This window comes from Podarcis tiliguerta (genome assembly GCF_965153285.1).
Source record: "Podarcis tiliguerta genome assembly, chromosome: 17".
NCBI lineage: Eukaryota > Metazoa > Chordata > Lepidosauria > Squamata > Lacertidae > Podarcis > Podarcis tiliguerta.
Window position 1 is genome coordinate 39,322,233 of NC_139550.1, and position 23,325 is coordinate 39,345,557.

A 23,325-nucleotide genomic window follows, 5' to 3' on the forward strand; every position below is an offset into this window, starting at 1 on the left:
TTCTGCTTACCCACCCACAGTTTCCCTGTGAACTACCCTTCTTTGGATACTTGTCTCCTGGCAGCTGTTGGGCCATATGCATATGTTGTCTCGGCTCCTCCTTCTTCCTTCCTTCCTTTTTTTTCTCTTTCCAGGTTTGCCAGCAGCCAGAGTGTGGCAAATGCAAAGCTTGCCAGGATATGATTAAGTTTGGTGGCACTGGGAAGTCAAAACAGGCCTGCATAATGAGAAGGTAATTATGACCTCCGCCTTGAAGGACTGCAAGCTTGGGCAAGAGATTCATCCACCTGTGTCCATTTTTGCTGACCCAACAGTTGAAAACATGCACTCAGGTTTATATAATGCACGTAATTGTGTTACTACTCTTATTGAAATAAACCACCCACCACACAACTTATCACATCTCTGGTCAAGATATGTGAGGAACTGTTGAATCCTGACGTGGCTATATGGATTTAGAATCAATGTGAATTGAACAGTTATGAGTTGAGGATTTTTAAAAATTGCCTTGCTTTCTGTCTCTGAGCAATTGCATCGTTAGTCCCATCTTCAAACTCTTCTCTGCAGCAATGAGGGCTGGATTTAATGCTGCTCAGTGTCAAAGTATTGTAAAGCACTGTAGAAATGAGATGATTCAGGTGAACTAAATTAGCCAGGATTATGTAAAACAAAACATGTTTGTACTGTTGTTATAATATCGCAGTTGAGAAATCTGCTTGCAAAATGAACACATTGCCGAATTGAGGGGTTTGCGGGGAGGGGCGTGTGTGTGCATGTCTGTGCCAAATTAGGCCTCCATTTCTCAGTTGCACATTGTATTTTTTAAAAAATGGTTTTAGATGTCCCAATCTGGCCGTAAAAGAAGCTGATGAAGATGAGGAAGTGGATGATAACATCCCTGAAGTGCCCTCGCCCAAAAAAATGCTGCAAGGAAGGAAGAAGAAGCAAAGCAAGAGCCGAATTTCCTGGGTGGGAGAGCCTGTCAAGGTATAGTGCCTGCACAGGAAAAGGCAGTTCGTGCAGCTGGAAAAGGGATTAGCTTGGTGCCTCACATCCAAGTTTGGGGGGCGGGGATGCAGAGATCCCTTGAGTTCAACCTTTGCATTCTTGTTGTGTGTTGCACTTCACTGTGTCATTTGGGGATACCCAGCAGGTTGCACTCCAGATGTTGCGGGACTACATCTTCCATTACCCCTGACAATAAGCCATGCTAGCTGGGGCTAAAGGGTGATGGACACCCGCAACAGCTGGAGGGTACCATCTTGGCTGCTGTTGTCGTTTAGTCATTTAGTCGTGTCAGACTCTTTGTGACCCCATGGACCAGAGCACGCCAGGCCCGCCCGGAGTTTCGTCAAATTCATGTTGCTCGCTTCTATAACACTGTCCAGCCATCTCATCCTCTGTCGTCCCCTTTTCCTTGTGCCCCACTTTGGCTAGCCCTGGTGTAGAACAATGTTGTGGTGCATTGCTAGATGCCCAGTCAGTAGGTGTCCACATTATGGGCCTGATATTCCTGGGTGCCCTATCATTTGTGGTTTAGACACATCTTTTGTCTTTTTAAAAAAATACTTACTACATTTTTTTAATAGAATCCTAAAAGTAGAGAGTTGGGAAGGATGCCAGGGATCATCTACTCCAACCCCTGCAATGCAGATGCCAGTCAACCTCTGCTTAAAAACCTCCAAGGGAGGAGAGTCTGTTCCACAGTCAAACAGCTCTTACTGTCAGAAAGTTCTTCCTTCCTGATATTTAGCCAGAGTTTCTTTCTTGTAATTTGAAGCCATTGGTTCAAGTCCTACCTTACAGAGCAGGAGAAACAAAGCTTGCTCCATCTTCGATGTGATGAATGTCACATGCTTTAGATATCCTTTAAATATTGGGAAATGCCTAGCGTATCTCATCACGGTCTCCAACCAACCAACCAACCCATAATAATCATTCTCTAGACAGTTCAGAAACCAAAAACATTAAAGCACAAACTAATTAAAGGAAGCTGAAACAATTTCTTTTTTGCAACCATGAGACTTTGAGACATGCTTAGCAGAAAATGAAAAGCAATTAAATCCAAGCTATGCAGAGACCTAAAGAAGGCAGCAGTTCTACACACTGCCAGCCAGATGCTTTGGTTCCTGGTGCAGTTGTGGCCAGGCAACATCCTCTAATCCAGTGGTTACCAATTAGGGGTCGAGGGACCCCTGGGGGTCTATGGAATGCACCCAGCAGGTCCGTGGCCCCATCCCTTGCCTGCCCCCAACTAAATTTTTGTCATTTTTGCATGGTAATATCACAAATTTTATGTTCAGTTTTAGCACTGTGCGATTTTTCAATATATTGGCCAAAATCAGTTTTGAAATCGCACCGTGATAACGATTTTGACCCAGCAATACACAGTAATATATTGCTCCTTGTACAAGGGAGAGCAGGGCAGCCAGTTTCAAGGCACCACCAATATTGCACGATGATCTCAGCTGATAACGCTGCTGATCTGAGCTGCCTTTGCTCACGCTGAGGGAGAACAGGGCAGCTGATTGCAGGGTGCTGCCTTCTCTTCACGCTGACGGAGAACAGGGCAGCTGGTCACCCTCACGCCAAGGCACCGTGGCACTCCCTTCCCCTGGCACTCAGGCAGAGCAGCGTTTCTCAGCAGGAAAGCAGCAGCAGCCACAGTGGGGTTTGATCCACCCCCTCCCACTCAAACCATGTGGTGGAGGGGACTCCACTTCCTCTCCTTCCCTCACCCATCTGATCCCCACGCCTCATCTCCAATTTCAGACATCTTGATATATCAGAATATCATGATGTTTAGCTGCTGATATATCATGATGTTGAAAGCCAGATATTGCTCAGCCCTAGTCTGGTTTTAGTATACTGAAAATCCTTTGCTTTTTAGGGAGTACCCCACATTTTGTTCAAAAAATTGCTTTGCAGAGTTAATTTCCATAGAGTTATCAAAATAATCAGAAGTAGGGGGTCCATGGCTTGAAAAATAGGGGGTCCTCAGTAATTAGCTGATTGGGAACCACTGCTCTAATCCCTTCTGCCAAGGCCGAGGGAGCTCTGAGATGTGATGACAGCAAGCAAGGTGGGTGTCAGTGTGCTTCTGTAGTCTTCAAGACCCCAGCACTGGTGCTTTTCTCGACTTGCCGTCTCATTGACACCACCCTCTTTCTGTCTGCAGATTGACGGCAAAAAGGATTTCTACCAGAAGGTGTGCATTGATTCAGAGGCCCTGCAAATTGGTGACTGTGTCTCTGTCAGCCCGGATGACCCCACAAAACCTCTTTACTTGGCAAGGTGTGCTGTCACGCTGGTGGTTTAGGGGCTGGGCTTGGACTCAACCTTCCGTCCTGTCGCGTAACTTGGACAAAGGCTACCCAGAAACACTATTTAGGGATAGTGGCAAGTTGCTTATTAGGCTGTATACAATATGTATGTATTTTATTACCAAGCATGTTAGAAAGAGAGAAGCCATGGAAGGGGGATTGCATTTACTGGTATGAATTATTCTGAGCCCACTGCTGCTTCCTAGAAGGTGGTCTCCCCTGTTCAGTATAGGCTTCTTTTGTAAGCTGTTGCAATGTCCTGGTTAGGGGGCTGAGCTGTGAACTAGGAAGCCCTAGGTTGAAAGACGGCCTCAGCTGTAAACTTTTCAAGTGGCCCTATGCAGTCTGCTCTCTCCCAGCCTTAGTTCTCCCCCCACCCCCAGTCTTCAGTATGAAGGGGTCTACTGGCCTACTTACAGAGTTCATAAGGATTGCTGATTTTCTTTGGAGCCTTTCTAACCCTTTGACTTGCACAGAGCTATAGGTAAAGTCCTCTTGCCTGCCCCACATGTTTTTTGATGCATTCTCAGCTAGGCCACCTTTTCTGGGAGCGCTTCAGACAAAACATCTTTTTCCGGGGGGGGGGGGGGGGATGTCTTTGCCTTGGTTTCCAGTTTGAAGCTCATCTTTGTTCCTTCTCCCAGAGTCACTGCCATGTGGGAAGACGCCAGCACTGGGCCGATGTTCCATGCCCACTGGTTTTGCCGTGGCACTGACACCGTTCTGGGAGCAACCTCTGATCCGCTGGAACTTTTCTTGGTGGACGAGTGCGAAGACATGCAGCTGACTTACATTCACGGCAAAGTCAATGTCCTTTACAAGGCTCCCTCAGAGAACTGGTCCCTAGAGGTATGTTGAGGAATTCCACCGCTCTGGCAGCTTAGATGGAAGGGCGGCACCACTGCCTCCCTCTGGAGATGAGGGGCCAGGCTAATATGCTCACAGTTCTCCACTATGTCTTGTTCTTATCTTATGCCTGGCTCCAGCTTTTGGGAGGCAGCACTGCAGCGGCCCATGGCAGCTACTTAGGTTGGTCACAGCACCATGCCAGAGCTGCCTTTGCCTGCTCATGAGGAGTAACATAGGAAGAAGTTAGGTGACTGTAAGGGGTGGGGGGTGTATATGTATACACACACACACACACACACACACACACACACACTTTATATTTAGTGGAATTGGTATAATTTTTAATTCTAAAACAGTCCCTAAGTAGTGTATATAAAATACCTCAGGTTAAGAACTTTCCTTCAGGATGAGAACAGAAATCGTGCTCCGGCGGCGCAGCAGCAGCAAGAGGCCCCATTAGCTAAAGTGGTGCTTCAGGTTAAGAATAGTTTCAGGTTAAGAATGGACTTCCGGAACGAATTAAGTACTTAACCTTACCACTGTATCAGTAAGAATCAGACTTAAATACAAACTAGCCAAAAGAAAATTACAAGATATAAGTAATATCAGCAAGTACAAAATAAGCATTTTAAAAGAAAACCACATGCTAAAATGTCACATTTGCATATCTTCACAGGCTTGTCTAACTAAACACAAAAGGCTTTAGCCGGTGCCAAAAAGAATGCAGCCCAAGTGGCTGCCTAATGTCAAAGGGCAGGGAGTTCAAGGGCATAGATTCTTCCCTGCGGAAACATCAGTTTCCTGCAAGAGCCAAATGAACATCCTTTGGCATTTGTAAAAGTGCCAGTTCTGCAGATAAAGCAGTAGAGTGGGCATATATAGGGTAAGGTTGTAAAGAGGTTCCCACCCCAGTCAGGTTGGGCTGCTGGCTGCAGGAGGGCTGCCTGGGGGCCCCATGTCAGGGGTCTGGGCCAGGCAAAGCACCAGCTTTTTCTAAGGGACTGAAAGGATCAAGTCACCTGATAATTCCAGTAGGAGCTGTGACTTCATGTGCAGTCTCCTTGCAAGGTGGTCTTGAAGCATAGGTTTTCCCACCCCCAAACATTTTTCTTTCCGCTTCTGCCAGCATCTGTTGTGGCATTTCTTATTTTATTTTTACTTCCCGCTTCATAGGGACACCTTGGGCATGACTCTCATCTCTCCCCCACCATAACTATTGCAGCACATTTTCTTTTTGTATCCGGTCCATGTGTTGCTATTCAGAACATCCTGCAGCCAGGAATTCCTCAGACAAACTGAACTTGGGCTTTTGTGGCTTCTGCGTGTGTTTGGGTGCATGTGCACATGCTGAAATCATAGTGGCCATTCTTGTTCTGCTTAGATCATCTGCTTGCTTTCATCTCTCTCCTCCCCACCCCTCAACTTCCAAAATCTTCTTCCCATAGGGAGGGCTTGATACAGAGATCAAAATGGTGGAAGATGATGGCAGAACATATTTCTACCAAATGTGGTATGATCAAGAGTATGCCAGGTTTGAGACTCCGCCAAAGACTCTGCCTCCTGAAGACAACAAATACAAGTTAGTGCACCAGACTAGAAGGCTTTGGCAGGGGAGGTGTAGCTGGAAAATTTTGAAAGTGGGGTAGAAGGCATGGATGCGATAGAACTTTATGGCATTGGTTTGGATGTGGTTTGGATGCTCCAAACTGTTTCCGTTGTCCCATTAATCTAGCGCTAGAAGGTGAGGGTTTGTTGGTGTCTACCCCACGCCACTCATTCTAATCCAGGTATCCATCTGCTTTCCTCCCAGGTTCTGCATGAGCTGCGCAAGTTTGGACGAGGTGAGGCAGAAGGAAATCCCCAAAGTCTTGGAGCCCCAGGAGGAGTTGGAAGGGAAGATGTTCTACAGCATGGCAGTGAAAAATGGAGTGCAGTATCGGGTGGGAGATGGAGTCTTCCTCCTTCCAGATGCCTTCCTGTTCAGGTTGGTCTTTGAACTGGCTTCCGGGTGGAGCAAGAGACGGGATTGCTTAGTGTAGGGCTGGCTCCTTTGCTGATAATTGTTTTTCTTCTTCTTTTTTCTTTTTGATGTGTTTGTTGATTTGTATTTTTTGTTCATTGAATGTGGAAAATAAAATATCATTATAAAAAAAAAAAAAGATAATGCAGGAATCAAAAATCCAAATTGATTCATACCAGCCCAACGCATTTAAAAATGTTTATTTTTCAGAATATCACATCTTAAAACGACATTTAAACATCAACAGTGGAAGAAAAGGGTCACTAAAAGGGGAGGAAACTCGTGGGATACAGTTGTGGGAGTTAAAGAATTAAGAAAGAAATGCAATTACATTGCAGATCTTCAGGGCAGCCTTCTAAATATTATTGATCAGTCAAGAGTCCTCAGCACAGCCTTGCAAACCAATCAACGATAATTATTGTGCAGGCCACAAAATTTTGTGCCCATTTGTCTGCCCACACTTATACCAGTTTGAAGTCACTCTCCTCCTATTTGCAGAAACTTTGACTTTGTGTCGCTCATTGATTGCCCTGGTTTTTATTTCATTCCCATTTTCTCCCCTCTCCCCAGCCTGAGGCTTGCCAGCCCTATCAAGCGGCAGAAAAAGGAGGCAGTAGACGAGGAACTGCATCCTGAGCATTACCGCAAGTATTCTGAATATATCAAAGGCAGCAACCAGGATGCACCTGAGCCGTATCGCATCGGCCGAATCAAGGCAATCTACTGCAATATTCGCAGCAACGGCAGGCCCAACGAAGCAGAAATCAAGCTGCGTGTATACAAACTTTACAGGTAAACAGCAACCAGGATGGCTTTACCAGCAAGATGGAAAAATAAACTTCGTTTGTGAATTGGGGATACAGAAGGCACCTTCCATATGCATATCCCTAAATGGGAAACTTCGTGTCTTCCTGGGCGCAAAGACCTTGCATTCAGGATTGCCCATGAGGCAACCTTTCCCCCCGCAAAGCAAAGCAAAGATCTATGATCCTGGTAACTTGCTGTTCAGGAGAAAGAGCAATGTTTGGATCCAGGACCAAATGGCCACAACCAAAAGCATCTTTGTATTTTAACGTGTTATTTTTAAAAATGCTAAGATCAGTTGCTGAGAGGAGCAGCTTAGCTCTTTCCCCCTTATTGTGGTCTTGATGAAAAGTCCTGCTCATTGAAGCTGCTGTTGGCGGGGGGGGGGGGATCCTCTGTTTGCGTCAATAACGTGGACACACTTTGTGTCTCTTCTACTTAGGCTCCCTCCTCCTCCTCCACTGTATAGCAGGTCAGTGGGGTTAGGAGGTATGTGCCCTACATAGTGGAGTGTAGAGTAGTCTTTATTGAGGACTAGCAAACAGTGGGCAGCTTACAGTTATAAAGAGGGGTCCTTCCTTCCTTCCTTCCTTCCTTCCTTCCTTCCTTCCTTCTACAGCCCACCTTTCCTCCAAGGAGCTCAAGGTGGCATACATGGTTATCGTCCCACTTTTATCGTCACAAAACCCTGTGAGGTAGATGAGGTTGAGAGCGAGTGACTGACCCAAGGTCACCCAGTGAGCTTCATGGTAGAGTGAAGATTTGAGCCCAGGTCTTCTAACACGCTAACCCCTTTGGACATGAGACGTAGGGAGCAGACCTCATAAAGGAAGTTTTGAGAGAACAAATGGTTGGAAGAAGGCTTGAGGATTTTTTACATGGCGATTGGTTATGGTGATGGTGTTGATAGATGTCTGGAGGCAGGTGTCCTGTGGGAAGTCCCTGCATCCTGGGGACTTAGAAAAATGACTGGCTGGCACACCAGAGAAGAAAACACTGAAATGTCTTTCTGCAAAGTGTCTGAACTGAAGGTGGAAGGGTGGAAGAGACCAGTGTTAGCCAATTTAAGTAAAACCTTTATTTTTGAACTCTTAAGTGCAGCTGTTTTGTAGTTCATGAAAATCTTTAATAAAAAATATTTTTTAAAAAACAGCAGTAGCAAGTAAAATACATAGTTCTATAGTGCCTTCTAAGATAAAGTAGCTGAACCAACATTGAGAAACATCTGAAATGGCAAAGGTTAGGCCTACACTAGGCTATGATGTGAACAGGTAAATTTTGTTCATGTAAAAAGCAGCATGTGGGTGGAGTGTCTGCTACCTCATTCTCAAAAGTAAATATCTCAATACAGTAAAATCCGAAACTGCCTAAGATCAAATCTGCATATGCAAAAATGAGTCATTGCAGGCCTTCCAGAATAAACATGTTTTCAAAGCACAATTAGAAGTGCAACAAGCTGTCTCTCAGCCTGACTCATTCCTGGTATTGGAGCTGGGCTTGTGGGCCTATTTAGCTTCTTGAAACCATTGATCAAGAAAAATACTCTTCTGCCTACCCTGCTTTATTCATGCAGAAGACAGAGACATGATTGGTCAGATGTGGCTGCTCCATCATTTCTAGCTTGGCTTCTTACTGAGTACATTAAAATGAAAAACACCAATATTCAATATTTGAGAGCTTGGTCATCAAACAGAATTTAATAGTACAAGTGTTTGTAACCCAATATCCAGTGTGTTCAGTGTTTCTATTTTATGGGGCGGACAACAAATAATGGAAGAAAAGGCAGTGCAGGGAATGCCCAACTCCCTTCAGTCTCAGCCCCATGGCCAGGGGCCAGGTAGGATTATGGAAGTTGTAATCCTAAGAGCATCTGAAGGGCCACGGGTTCCATGCACTTGGGACAGAGGAGTGAAGTGACCAAATCAACACCCAGACAAAATGTGGATGGCAGAACTGAAGGCAGGCAAGACTGCCTTCAAATACCAGGGCAATGGAAAAAAAACCTCTGAAAGCGACATGGCTGAGGAAGCATTATTTATTTCATGTTGCATGTTTTGTTGTTTGGGCCTGCTCTCTTCCCAGAAGAAAATACTTCTCTGTGCTGCTGTTTTTCCAGGCCAGAGAACACCCATAAGTCCGTGAAAGCCAGCTACCATGCAGACATCAATTTACTATACTGGAGCGATGAAGAGGCCACCGTTGAGTTCAAAGATGTGCAGGGCCGCTGCACGGTGGTGTATGGGGAAGATTTGACAGAAAACATCCAGGACTATTCTGCCAGTGGCTCTGATCGCTTCTACTTCCTAGAGGTGACCTTTCCCATGGCACAGTTTGACTTGTGCAAGCATTGATGCATTCTCTACATGCCAGCTGGTAGCCAAAGGCTGCTAAAGCCCTTAGTGGCTCACGGCATTTTGGGGTCAGAGATGCAAAATCCATCCCCACCCCAAAGATGCACTAATGAACATGAAGACCAATTCACTGGCACGTTTCCCCCTTGTCAGCCCCACTTATGATAAGGAGGGACCTGGGCAGGAGAAGCACTTAGTAGGATGCGCCCCTTGGGTCAGGCGGGGCTGCTGCCTGGCGTCCAGAATCCACTACCTGAGGCAGCTGTTTTAGGGTGGGCTGGAGCCTTTGGTCTAAAGTATTAATTTTCCACTCTGTCCATGTGCCCCAGCTACGTACTTGGGAGCCCAAGGAACTTTCAGAAAAGTTTTGTGCTTGGTCTGGGCTAGCTTGAAGGCCAAAATGCTTAGTGTTAAGTTTATTTTTATTTATGTTTTTGTTTTCTAGGCATATAATGCAAAAACGAAAAGCTTTGAAGACCCACCATATCATGCCCGTAGCTCTGGAAATAAAGGGAAAGGGAAAGGGAAAGGGAAAGGTGGGTGCCTCCGTCAGACTGGTGTTTAAGCCCAGCCCACTCTCAGGGCGGGATTCGACTAATTAGTCCTGCCAGTGGCAGGCTGTGCAAAGACTTCCCCCTTCCCCTCGTGGGGGGTCAGGATAACCTCAAAAACAGCATGCAGGGGAGGAGAGCAGGGGATTGTTCCACGTGGAAGGCTGAAGAGTGCTGAATTCTTCCCTCAGACCTTTGGAAGTTTAAAGGAAGGCTGTGTAAACGCTGCCTTGCAGGGAGGCAGGCTGGGGGTAAGGGGAGAGAATCAAAATTCCGAATTAATTCAGTAATTCTGCAGACAGAAAAATGATTTTGGCAACTCATATCAGACACTACAACGTTGGGTGGAGTTCAACCAAGTCCTACTCTGAGTAGACTCATTTAAATTAATGAACCTAACTTAGTTATGTTTGTTAATTTTGTTAGGTGTACTTGGAGTAGGACTAGCATTGAATTTCACCCAGTTCTCATAACTGATGGCTTGCATGATTGTGCTAATCCATGTGGAGGCACAAAGAGCTTTGCAGGGCATGGAACCAACCCCCCCCCCCCGACTGCTGAGGGGAGCTGCTCTGTCCTCAAGCATCTGGGACAACTCTAGCGCTATATATTTCAGTCCTAGTTTTGCAGACACCAGGGTTAGATCCAGTGGTAGTAACTCTGGAGAGTTACTTCCAGTCCCAGTGGTCGAAGGCAGTTTCCTGTGTTCTTTTGATGTATTGTTAAATGAACACACAGGACACCCCGTTCCTTACTCTCATTTTGCATAACTGCACGAAAGCCTAATCTATAGCCGGGTTTTCTGAAGGGTGAGGGAGCCACTCACAGTAGTCTCCCGCTCTCCCTCCCACCAGTTGCCAAATATTCCAGCAGCTTGTCTAAGAAATAGCACTACTGTCTCCGAGGGATAATAACACCCTAAAAGGGAAATGTAGTTGGGGGCCCCTATCTGATCATGTGGGAAAGCCCCAAGTCCACCCAGCGAATGGGCAATGGAGGCTTTCATTGCCCAGAGGCATCTGGTTGGCCTCTGAGAAGAGGACGCTGAACTAGATGGGCTGCTCAAATGTGTGTAAGTTCTCCAGGGAAGCTGGCTACGCATGCAAATGTAATGAGGGGAGGAAGGAGGAGGCAGAGTTTCTGGCTTGTAGAATGGGCTGTTGCACTTCAGAATGCAGGGAGGGATCTTCTTTTTGATGCTCCCCTGCATGAAAAGCTTCCTGCAAGTAGCAAATTAATAGATCAGAGAGTGGGCTTGAACCTTTCTTCGCTGCAGCATTCACTGCAGCAGGGGTCATTTTTAAGAGATAGCATCCCTCCCCTGGTAGCTTAAAGTAGGGCGCCCATTCCCTTTTGTTCTGCTGCCCAAACTCTGCCTCTTCATTCCTCCTCCCAGTACATTTGCATGCATGGATAAAATAAAGGAAAACCACGAGAGGCTCCCCCCCTGCCTTTTGCATGGTGGGGAGGGAGGTGAAGGTACAGTGTCCTAGCTCCCTATGGAAAGCCAGCAGCTGGCCTTCAAAAGCCTCTTATACTTCTTGAAAATCTCCCTTGCATTGCAGTGTATCACTTTCTGAAACTGCTCTTAAGGGGGCCTTAAAAGTCCAAGTCCTGTCCTGCACCCTGTGGGATCAGAGGGCCAGCTGTGTAGCTGTCCTGCTATGACCCAATTTTGAACACCCTCTCACCCCAGTTTTGTTCTGTTTTTGACACAGGTAAAAGCAAAGGGAAATCTTCAGGAGCAACGGAGCAGAGTGAAATTGAAACTGCTGAGATTAAGCCATCAAAGCTGCGCAGCCTGGATGTCTTCTCTGGCTGTGGAGGCTTGTCAGAAGGGTTCCACCAAGCAGGCAAGGCCATTTAAAAAAGCCATTGGAAGGCTAGGAAGTGCAGGATTAGCAGCCAAGATGATGGAGCCAGTGGTAGATTCAGTTTTGTTTGCCGGGAGGGGGGGGGATTTTGTACCCTGCCACCCGGCTTTGGAAGTGAGGCGTGCAGTGTAAAGCTCTTTTTCCTCTTTTGGTTTCTTTTCCCAATGGCAGAAGTCTCAGAGACTCTGTGGGCCATCGAGATGTGGGAACCAGCAGCACAGGCCTTCCGCCTGAACAATCCTGGCACCACAGTGTTCACGGAGGACTGCAATGTCCTGCTCAAGCTGGTCATGTCTGGGGAGAAGACCAACTCCTTGGGTCAGAAGCTGCCACAAAAGGGAGACGTGGAGATGCTGTGCGGTGGACCACCTTGCCAAGGCTTCAGTGGGATGAATCGCTTCAATTCGCGCACCTATTCAAAGTTCAAGAACTCTCTGGTGGTCTCCTTCCTCAGGTTGACAGTGGCTTAATCAGCAATATAAGTTCTAGGGGGAAACCATTACTCAGCAGTAGATCACATGCTTCAAATGCAGAAGATTGTAGGTTCAGTCCCAGGTAGACTGGGACCCCCCACCCAATCTGAAACCCTAGGGAGCCATTGCCAGTCAGGGTAAAGGGAAAGGGACCCCTGACCATTAGGTCCAGTCGTGGCCGACTCTGGGGTTGCGGCACTCATCTTGCTTTATTGGCCAAGGGAGCCAGTGTACAGCTTCCGGGTCATGTGGCCAGCATGACTAAGCTGCTTCTGGCGAACCAGAGCAGCGCACGGAAACGCGTTTACCTTCCTGCCGGAGTGGTACCTATTTATCTACTAGCACTTTGACGTGCTTTCGAACTGCTACGTTGGCAGTAGCAGGGACTGAACAACGGAGCTCACCCCGTCACAGGGATTCGAACCGCCAACCTTCTGATCGGCAAGTCCTAGGCTCTGTGGTTTAACCCACAGTGCCACCCGCATCCCGCCAGTCAGTGTAGACCTTTCTAAAAAGCTGAATCAGGGTTGTGTATGTGTTGTAGTTCCACAGGAGGATAGAACATGGACCGTGACAGTGACTACAGAGTTCAGCTTTCCTGGAAAATCTCTGTGTATTCTTTTTTTTTAAGCTGGAGGTGAAGTTGAGGAGGCACATTTCTAGGCCTTGCAAGTGTAAATGAAACCAAAGCAGGTAGTGTGGGTGGAGACCCTGTGCCCTCCCATGGTGTTGGACTCCCACTCCCAACAACCCCAGTCAGCATGGCCTGTGATCAGGGATGATGGGAGGTGTAGTCCAGCAACACCTGGAGGGGAGGGCCACAGGTTCCTTGCTCCGGTTACCAGCATTTCCAGTGACTGGATGGCTTCAGTGCCCTACATATCTCCTTCCCCCTTCACATAACTAGAAAAACCTGAATAATTGTTTCCATTAAAATGAAGAGAAATTATGCAGTTTGTTCAAATTTGCACAATTACAGCCTGAACTTTGAAATGCACCCACTGTACACCTTGTGTAAGGGGAAGCTTTCCTCAAGAACAAATGAAAGGTGGCTTGGGAATTTGAGATCACAGGTAGATTTGTGGGAGGCCGAGAGAAGCTGCACAATAATTTCATTTTACGATCCCTCATCTGTGCTCTGATCAAGGGAGAAGCAGAGTACACACCCGTTAAGCCAATGTGACATAGTGGTGAGACTCTGCTTTGAACTGGGAAGGTCCCAGTTTGAATTTCATTTCTGCTATGGATTTGCTAAGGCAAGCCACTCTCTCATCCAATGGCCCTCCAACACAGGAATCTTATCAAACCGCCTTAGGTAAGGTATGTGTGTAAGGTATGCTTGAAGCGCTTTGAATGCCCCAGAGCACCATAAAATGCTTTTATTGTTACAACTTACTGCAGTGTGTTCACTTTATGAATAAGTATGCATGGAATGGGTGAATGTTCTGTCCCTCAGTGGCCGGAACCCTTGTAAGACCTGAGGCTGTACTGGGAGAGTGGGTGAGGTGGTTGGGCTGGGACTTGCCCCCATATCCCAGTGTTGCTGAGGAAACCTGTCTGCTGTTGGAGAGGGAAAAGAGCCCACAACTGAACCCCTATGACCCTTCTTGTTCTCCAGCTACTGTGACTACTACAGGCCGAGGTTCTTCCTGCTTGAGAATGTGAGGAACTTTGTCTCCTTCAAGCGCTCAATGGTGTTAAAGCTCACCCTGCGCTGCCTTGTCCGGATGGGATACCAGTGCACTTTTGGGGTTCTGCAGGTATGTTAGTTGGGCAGCCTCTCTGTCAGAGCAGGGGACGTGTCGCAGTGAGTGTGTCCTCTGCAGCTTCTCAGAAGGAGAAAGATTTAGATCTGGAGTCGAACCAGAATGCCATGAAAAGTGAGAGCTGTTAGGTGGTTTTGCTGAGCTCCCTCCCCCCAACCCCCAGTATGCCAATTCTTGGGTTGCATCAATAGTTCTGAAGAGAGTTTAGAACACAGGTGGGAAACCTGTGTGGCCCTCTAGAATCTGGATACGGAACTCCAAGCTTTTTTAGATTGGAATTGTTTTCAGGTGGTGAACTGGTGCTAGCTGTAGATTGTGGCAAACTTGATTGAATAATGCAAGGCAAGGCAATAAATTCAAAACGACAAGTTTTTAGGCAAGTTTGCAGCTTTTGTTCTTCCTCAGCATTAACGTGTGTGTTTTAATCTTCCTCCCTTCCAGGCTGGTCAGTATGGTGTGGCCCAAACACGCAGGAGAGCGATTGTGCTGGCTGCAGCCCCAGGAGAGAAGCTTCCCATGTTCCCTGAACCTCTGCATGTCTTTGCTCCCCGAGCCTGCCAGCTCAGTGTGGTGGTGGACGATAAGAAGTTTGTTAGCAATATCACAAGGTAACGGCCGTCTTTCAAACTTAACTGTTGGCAGTTTCATGGTGTGTGCATGTATGTTTGGGGTGCCTTTAAAGACAAAAAAACCAGGACCCGGCTAGAGTTCAGCTTTCAAGGATCCTCTGACAAAGGCTCTTCTCTGCCATCCATTGTTGGACTTAAGGCTATGCTCCTAAACTTTCTTCAGCATCAGCATGTCTAGAATCACACTGAACACTGATTATTTTTAGTACCTTATCCAAACTGCACAGTTTCATTGCAAGATCACCAGTTTGCAGATAAGCCTCTTTTTTACATATGTAAAAAAGGTTTCTCATTCACATTTTGGATGCATGTTTGAGCTGATTGTCATATGACAAGGGACAGATTTATCTGAGCCCCCTCCACTTGTGCTTTGAGCCCTGTTCCCTGAGTGCAGAATGCCTTCCACCAGGGTCCAACATGCGTAAAGAGGGCAGGAAAAGCTCCCAAGAGCCCTGCAGCAAAAAGTTTTCGCCCCCTTCCCTTATTCTGGCCAGCAGCCATAATCTTGAAGCTGTTTTCTGAAACTTATTTTTTAACGTTGGGAATAACTACTCTTCTCAAGTAAGGCTTTTTATTTGTCAGTGGAAGCAAGTTTTAGCCAAAGCCTGCTAATGAACCATGCTTCCTGGTATGAGTGGGGCCATCCCCCCCCCCCCCGAGTAGGGGAAGGCCCAGGCAGGAGTTGATCTGTAAAGCACCTTCTTCTGCTGTTCTCTAGGACCTATTCTGGCCCATTCCGAACCATCACAGTCCGGGACACCATGTCTGACCTTCCTGAAATCAGGAATGGGGCATCAGCACTTGAAATCTCCTACAATGGGGAGCCACAATCTTGGTTCCAGAGGCAAATTCGAGGCTCTCAGTATCAGCCCATCCTCAGGGATCATATATGCAAGGTGAAGCACTTTTTCTTACTATGGTTATCTGGTGATGGGGTGGAATGCACTGTATTGAGGTCCAGAGCTTCCTAGGAAGAAGGCTCTCTTGATAGCTGCATTCTGATTTCTGAAGCAAAGTCCTTAGGCTTCCACACAATTTGAACATGGGAAACTGCCTCATGCAGAGTTGGACCTTTGATCCATCTAGCATTGTTTCCACCAATTGGCAGCCTTCTCTTCCAGCGCTGCCTGGAGATGCCATTGGGGATTGGACCTGGGACCTTCTGCATGCAAAGCAGACCCTCTGCCACTGAGCTGCAGCCCTTCCCCTTGTGCTGCTAGAGAAAAGGACCCAAGCAGCTGTGCTGTGCGGCCCCCTCCTCACCATTGTGCCCTTTGTGCCACTGAGGAGTCTCCTACCAGGGAAAGAGTAGTCCCTTTTATACGGAGGTGTAAGCGGTGGCCCTAATGGATTCTGACTGGGAAGCTGATGCTGCTGAAGCGCAGGGGATGAACTCTTGACTTTGTCTTCCTAGGATATGAGTGCGCTGGTGGCTGCTCGGATGAGACACATTCCTCTGGCCCCAGGCTCAGACTGGCGTGATCTGCCCAACATTGAAGTGCGTCTCTCCGATGGCACCACCACCCGCAAGCTGCGCTACACACACCATGAGAAGAAAAATGGGCGCAGCAGCACAGGAGCCCTCCGGGGGGTCTGCTCTTGCGCTGAAGGTACGGGATGCCGAAGGAGAACTGTTGCCACAAGTCACCAGAGGATGGTTCTTTTAGTCTTCAGTCCTTTAGATGGTCTTCTCATCCCTAATGGATTCAGTGCTTCAGGGTCTTTGTTGGGTCTGTTACCTGAAATGTTAATAACCAGGGCTGAGAACTAATTGGAAATGGTTAACTTATAAATGATTAAAACTGTAGAATAGCTGTATAGTACAATTGCATCTTAGGCACAATTTGGTTGAAAGCCAGCCAATTGAAATTGCACAAGGCAGAGAGCTTCAAAGCTCTTTATGTACTGGCTTTTCCTGATGGAGAAAGAGCTTTGAAGCTCTCCGCCTTGCTTATCAGGCAAGTCCCGCTTAGCACATGGACCTCTAGGATTCTCTACTGGGAACTCAGACGGCCCTGCAAGTTCTTGTAAGACCATGCCAGAATGTGTGCTGAGCTTCAAAGCTCTCCACCTTGCTGGCATGGTAAGGAACGTGGTCAACGAACAGGCTCTGAAAGGTAAGGGTACTTGCGTGGGGGCAGATCGAGTATACACGACCATACTGTAATTGAAACTGGAATATAGGTGTATTTATGAGATTGTGAAGGAAGTGTGAGTTGTTACAAGTTAATAAGCAAACCACCGATAGATAGATAGATTTTATGTCTAAATTGGATCTTCACATTGTGCCTAACTGGAATTTAGTGGCAGGAACAGTGAAATAGTTGCGGGGGGGGGGGGGGGGCGTAACAACCCCTTGCTCTCCACTCCCCAAAGCTACAGATCTTTCCTGACCTAGGTTTGTGGACCTGCATTTCTAAGCTACCAGGGAATATTCTTTGTAGTCCATGAGTAAGCCCCAGGCCCACAAGGCAAATGGCATTTTACCAGGGCAGCTGTGGGAAACCTCTGAACCATGGACCTAATTGGAACCAATGCTGCACCCAAATTAGTCCACAGAGTCATTCCATGCAAGCAGCCCCCGCCTCCTCTACAAATGGATCTGTGTGATCTGTGTGGAGCAGGCGCAGTTGGCAGGTGGGGTCTGTTCTCTGTCCATGTCGATTAGCTTATTGACCCTGACAGGGACCCCCATTGGAATTGAGTTTTTCATTGGGGTCTCCCTAGTGCAGCCAAGAGGGGTCGCTTTCTCCGTTTAGAGGAAGTGGTTAGGATCCTAACCACTTCTGCAAATGGACTGGCTTTCTCCTGCAAAAGGTTTGCATTCAAACCACTTCCTTTGAAGCTTAAAAGAGGCTTGCTGGGGCCAACAGATGGCTGGGCAGTGGGTACACAAATCCCTTTGAAGGTGCAATCCCAGCAGTACTTTCAAGTGAGGTCACTGTAAGTGCTTATCAGTTGATTGGCAATTGTAGTGAATTCCTTTGACAGTAGACCTCAGAATTTTGTGGCAATTTTAAATACCCTTTTAAAGGAATGGTAATGAAACGGTATTTCGAATTAGAAAACAGAGACGGTGGCTTTTCTAGGATGTTACAGTCCATGGCCCCTTGCAGTTTTATTCTGAGGCTTGTGGTGTAATTCAGAGTCTTGTGTTAAAGGGATGTTGTCCCGCTTTGTCCACACATTCAGTGGAAGGTTTGTCTGAACTCTGTCATCCTTCCTAGGCAAGCCATGTGACCCTGCGGACCGGCAGTTCAACACCCTGATCCCCTGGTGTCTGCCCCACACGGGGAACCGGCACAACCACTGGGCTGGCTTGTATGGAAGATTAGAGTGGGATGGGTTCTTCAGTACAACAGTCACCAACCCTGAGCCCATGGGCAAACAGGTAAGAGAGAACTGCTTGATAATGCATTCAGTGGCATATTTTGTGAGTTTAGCTGTATTGCCTGGTGTGTTTTCTCTGTGGTGGCACCTCTGGCCTCGCAGAACTCACTGCTCAGGAAGTCCAACTGCCCAACATCAGGGACACTGAGGAAGCATGGAAAACCTTTTCCATTTAGAAGGCTTCTTTTCTTCTGTTAGGCCTTTCTTCAGTTACTCTGAATTCTAAAAGTTTCCCTGAAGATTTTATGCAGTATGGGCTGCTTTGGATTTCTTCTCTTTTTATATTTTTATGTAAAGAAAGCTGTTAAATAAGCCATGTGGAGGACCAGGAGGGGCCCCAGGGGCCCTGTCAGAGGGACAGTTCCCCCCACTCCTTCCCCTGCATGTTTTCCAAATTAACTCTGTTTCATTTATTTTACCTCATGTTTTTATCATGTGAACTGCTTTGAGATCTTTTGATGAAGGGCAGTAATATAATAAATAAATGAAACAGGGCCAGTTTGGGAAACATGCACAAATAAACAGTCAAAACAGAAACAACAAAACAATAACCCCCCTTCCACAAACACATTTAAAAGAGCATTGGATGTCAGTCAGCCCAAGGCCTGAGGAATGTTTCTGCCTGGCGTCTAGTTATATAATGAAGGCACCTGATGAACCTCCCTGGGGAGAACAGTCCACAAACAGGGGGCCACTGCAAAAAAAGGTCCATTCTCGTGTTGCCACCCTCTGGAGCTCATGTGGAGGAATGCAGAGTCTGGGTCAGTTAATATGGGGAGAGGCAGTCCTTGGTATATTGGCTCAGGTGTGGGGTGGAAGAACCCCAGAACTGCAGAGGGAGGGGGGTTGTTCAATCTGGTGAGCTGATAGTGCAGCGCTGAATTCTACTCACACTTCAAAACGACCTTGACAGATTAGAGAACTGGGCCAAAACAAACAAGATGAATTTTAACAGGGAGAAATGTAAAGTATTGCACTTGGGCAAAAAAAATGAGAGGCACAAATACAAGATGGGTGACACCTGGCTTGAGAGCAGTACGTGTGAAATGGATCTAGGAGTCTTGGTTGACCACAAACTTGACATGAGCCAACAGTGTGACGCGGCAGCTAAAAAAGCCAATGCAATTCTGGGCTGCATCAATAGGAGTATAGCATCTAGATCAAGGGAAGTAATAGTGCCACTGTATTCTGCTCTGGTCAGACCTCACCTGGAGTACTGTGTCCAGTTCTGGGCACCACAGTTCAAGAAGGACACTGACAAACTGGAACGTGTCCAGAGGAGGGCAACCAAAATGGTCAAAGGCCTGGAAACGATGCCTTATGAGGAACGGCTAAGGGAGCTGGGCATGTTTAGCCTGGAGAAGAGGAGGTTAAGGGGGGATATGATAGCCATATTCAAATATATAAAAGGATGTCACATAGAGGAGGGAGAAAGGTTGTTTTCTGCTGCTCCAGAGAAGCGGACACGGAGCAATGGATCCAAACTACAAGAAAGAAGATTCCACCTAAACATTAGGAAGAACTTCCTGACAGTAAGAGCTGTTTGACAGTGGAATTTGCTGCCAAGGAGTGTGGTGGAGTCTCCTTCTTTGGAGGTCTTTAAGCAGAGGCTTGACAACCATATGTCAGGAGTGCTCTGATGGTGTTTCCTGCTTGGCAGGGGGTTGGACTTGATGGCCCTTGTGGTCTCTTCCAACTCTATGATTCTATGATTCTACCCCTTATGCCCCGAGAAAGGACACAGCCCAAATATCAGCTGGAAATGGCTCATGGTCTTCCACCCTTTTTTGCAGGGGCGTGTGCTTCATCCTGAGCAGCACCGGGTCGTGAGTGTGCGTGAGTGCGCACGGTCCCAGGGGTTTCCAGATACCTACCGTCTGTTTGGAAATGTGCTTGACAAGCACAGACAGGTAGGTTGCCACAGATGTTTTGAGTGGGGAGGGAGACCTTTAGATGTCAACTTTTGTGGGACAGCTTCTTATGCTTTTAGAGCATGGGTAGGACACCTGTGGCCCTCTAAATGTTCCCATCATCCCTGACCATTGGCCATGCTGTCTGGGTGCTACTGCAAGTTGGAGTCAAGCAACACCTGGAGAGCCACAAGTTCCTCATCCCTGCTTTTCAAAGAATTGGAGATGCCCAGAAAGATGCCAAAGCATCCCTGTTGCTTTGTTACTTTTTGTTTGTTTGTTATTTAGCTGTCTGAAAGTTAGTGCTAGAGCACAGACCTATCATTATTTCAAAATTAAAATAAAGGGGCTGACAAGCATATAGCTGTCTTGCCTTGCACATTTCTTTAGAAGATTACAGGTTATCAAAGCCATGTAAGCTGGAACAAGTTTAAAAACCTTCTGATGAAACCTTTAAAGCTTCCTGATGCTTCAAATTTCTGAATTTGTGTAAACTGAGAAGAACTCAAGATGCTAGAAGCAGCTGCCCAGCAGGATGCAACAAAAAGACTTCTCCATCAGGGAAGAGTGAGCGTGTTTGCATGCGTGTACAGTGGTGCCCCGCAAGACGAATGCCTCGCAAGACGGAAAACCCGCTAGACGAAAGGGTTTTCCGTTTTTCAATGTGCTTTGCAGGACAAATTTCTCTATGGGCTTGCTTCGCAAGACGAAAATGTCTTGCGATTCTTGCGATTTTTTTTCGCTCCCCACCCCCTTTTTCTAAGGCACTAAGCTGCTAATAGCCTTTTAGCAGCTAATCCGCTAATCCCTTTAATAGCCGCTAATAGCGCTAATCCGCTAATAGGGTTGCTTCGCAAGACGAAAAAAACGCTAGACGAAGAGACTCGCGGAACGGATTCTTTTCGTCTTGCGAGGCACCACTGTATACACATACGCATACACAAGGAAAGAGATTAAATACCCTTGCTGAAATACTTATTGTAAAAGATAGCATTAGATGATGGCTTAATATTCTAATGCATTTTATACTCTGAAACTTTTGATTGCCAAATCAACAGATGGCTTGCTCACAGTGAGCAAAAAGAGGAAGGGTTCCATTTGCACACACCCCCCCCACCACCTGCTTTGGTGGCCCTACCAATACTTAGCAGTAAGTGAGGTGGTTTGCAGACATGTGGTGACTGTTTATTCTGCCCCCGCCCTGGCGGTGTTTTTGCAGGTGGGTAACGCAGTGCCTCCACCTCTGGCCAAAGCCATCGGACTAGAGATCAAATTGTGTGTGTTGGCCAAAATGAAAGAGGATGCTACAGGTAAGCTATGGAATTTCGGTGATGTATTTTAGAGAGGACTTCTGAGCAACCTGTTCCCACAGCTCTGGCAGACTCCATGTCCCATCTGTGGCATGAAGCAGGGACATGCCTCCACACCTGTTTGGGCTACGATTGCAGCCTCTTTAGCAGCACAGTCCTTCTGCATTATCTTCCCTGACTTAGGTCAGTTGCTGCCATTGTATCTCTTGCCTGTCCTGGGAGTAACTGTTGAGGCAGCTGAGGGAGGAAGGGAGGCATTTGCCCCCACTCCAGAAAGAACTAATGGGGCTGCTTTTACAGTGGTACCTCGGGTTAAGTATTTAATTCGTTCCGGAGGTCCGTTCTTAACCTGAAACTGTTCTTAACCTGAAGCACCACTTTAGCTAACGGGGCCTCCTGCTGCTGCCGCGCCGCCGGAGCCCGATTTCTGTTCTCATCCTGAAGCAAAGTATTTAACCTGAAGCACTATTTCTGGGTTAGCGGAGTGTGTAACCTGAAGCGAATGTAACCCAAGGTCCCACTGTATTTGCACAGGGCCCATGTGGACACCCCCCCTATACGCACACCTAGAGACTGGAGGGCATTTAGCTCTCTAGATGTTGTTGGACTACAACACCCATCATCCCTGACCACTAGCAATAAATGCTGCCTGATGGGAAGCCACAAGTTTCCCATCCCTGGAATAACATATCTAATTTATCTCTCTGGTATATTTTGTTCTTCTGCAGGTAACATCAAGCAGGAAAAGATGGACATTTCAGATTAATTTGTCAGTAGCCCGTCACCTGCTGCTCTTCTGTTCCAGCACCTGAACACCCAAACATGCACTGATTGTTTTTAATTTTCTTCGTTTCATTTTCTGGTTTATTTGCTTTCTTCTGGACATGCTGAAAATTGTTGGAAGTTTTTGTTTGTTTGGGGAATTATTTTGTGTTCTGTCTTTCTCTTTTCAAGCCTGTATTTGTGAGCGGTGTTTGTCTACTTGGCTGACATTCTGAAGCTTTTTTGATGTTCCAAATAACCATTCTCAAGTGATCCAAATGTGCAGTGCTGCCACTTCATGCGTGTGTGTGTGTGTGTGTATGTGTGTTGGGGGGAAGGGTTGCGGGTGTTTTTATTATGCATTGTATTGAAAATTAATCAACCACTTTGTACAAGTGGAAATTAATACTTTATGTAGTTTTTATATGTTGTAATATTTCTTCAAATAAAATCTCTGCTATAAATTATTCAAAGAGGGTATTTCTGACTTTCTTCAGATGAATTTGCCCATTGTGTCTGGTGTGCTAGTGTTGCCTCTGAAATCTAAGCACAAGAATGCTGGCTCATTTCTACACACCAAGAAAATTATGGCTAGTTAGGTAAGCAGGCCCGAATGTCTGCTTTAAGGGCAGAAATGTCTGCCTGCCTGGAACATGAAAATTGGCAGGGCTTTATTTAGTTCAGCTGGGATCATGTGCCAGGGATTCTCTTGTGGAAGAGAACGTGATCAGCAAGAGGGCTACTTCCAGCCCCCAACCTTTTATATGTACAGGCCGCAGAGTATGTTTTTAGTGTAATTATTTTTGTAAAAAAATCTTCCTGCAAGTAGATGGCTAGCACGGTGAGGCAATAGTGGAGAAAGGGGGGCGGTCTGAGTGAGAGGGGGGCATCCTCTTCACCTGCTCCTCCTTCCCCCCCTCCGAGAGCTGTGCCTGTGCTGCCCCTCCTGAACCCGCTCAGGCAGCGCCTCCCTGTCCTCCTCTGGGAGGCGGAAGCAGAGGGGGGCCAGTGCATGCTGAAGCACTTACACCCACTATTTTCCTGAGTAATGTGCTGTGTTTCTGAAGTATCCCAAGGCTCTGTTGATGCTGTGAACAGATTAACAGTGACACTTTCCTCTCTCTTCACCCCCTCCCACCTTTCCACATCTCCCTGCTTAAGTCTTTCCTGCCTCTCTTTAAGTCCTTTCTCACCCTGGAAAGAAACCTTTGGGGAGCAATTTTCCCCTTTCGGCTCCTCTCTCATAGAATTACAGTATTGTAGAGTGGGAAGGGACCCCGATGAGGATCATCTAGGCCAACCCACGGCTGTGC

General features: G+C 46.9%; 1 protein-coding gene across 1 annotated transcript in view; it reads left to right on the forward strand.

The window, feature by feature from the left end:
* The window catches only part of DNMT1 (DNA methyltransferase 1), a 49,428-nt gene extending 26,949 nt beyond the window's left edge, over positions 1-22,479 (forward strand). Inside the window, exons 16-34 of the mRNA XM_083420957.1 lie at positions 135-232; positions 840-987; positions 3,179-3,294; positions 3,968-4,172; positions 5,618-5,751; positions 5,983-6,156; positions 6,763-6,984; positions 9,113-9,305; positions 9,793-9,883; positions 11,617-11,751; positions 11,944-12,226; positions 13,864-14,005; positions 14,453-14,619; positions 15,359-15,536; positions 16,055-16,250; positions 17,868-18,031; positions 19,824-19,940; positions 21,160-21,250; positions 21,979-22,479. Of these exons, the coding sequence (XP_083277083.1) occupies positions 135-232; positions 840-987; positions 3,179-3,294; positions 3,968-4,172; positions 5,618-5,751; positions 5,983-6,156; positions 6,763-6,984; positions 9,113-9,305; positions 9,793-9,883; positions 11,617-11,751; positions 11,944-12,226; positions 13,864-14,005; positions 14,453-14,619; positions 15,359-15,536; positions 16,055-16,250; positions 17,868-18,031; positions 19,824-19,940; positions 21,160-21,250; positions 21,979-22,016 (2,892 nt within the window). The 3' untranslated portion in view covers positions 22,017-22,479. The remainder of the gene's footprint in view (positions 1-134; positions 233-839; positions 988-3,178; positions 3,295-3,967; positions 4,173-5,617; positions 5,752-5,982; positions 6,157-6,762; positions 6,985-9,112; positions 9,306-9,792; positions 9,884-11,616; positions 11,752-11,943; positions 12,227-13,863; positions 14,006-14,452; positions 14,620-15,358; positions 15,537-16,054; positions 16,251-17,867; positions 18,032-19,823; positions 19,941-21,159; positions 21,251-21,978) is intronic.
* The last annotated feature ends 846 nt before the right edge of the window (positions 22,480-23,325 follow it).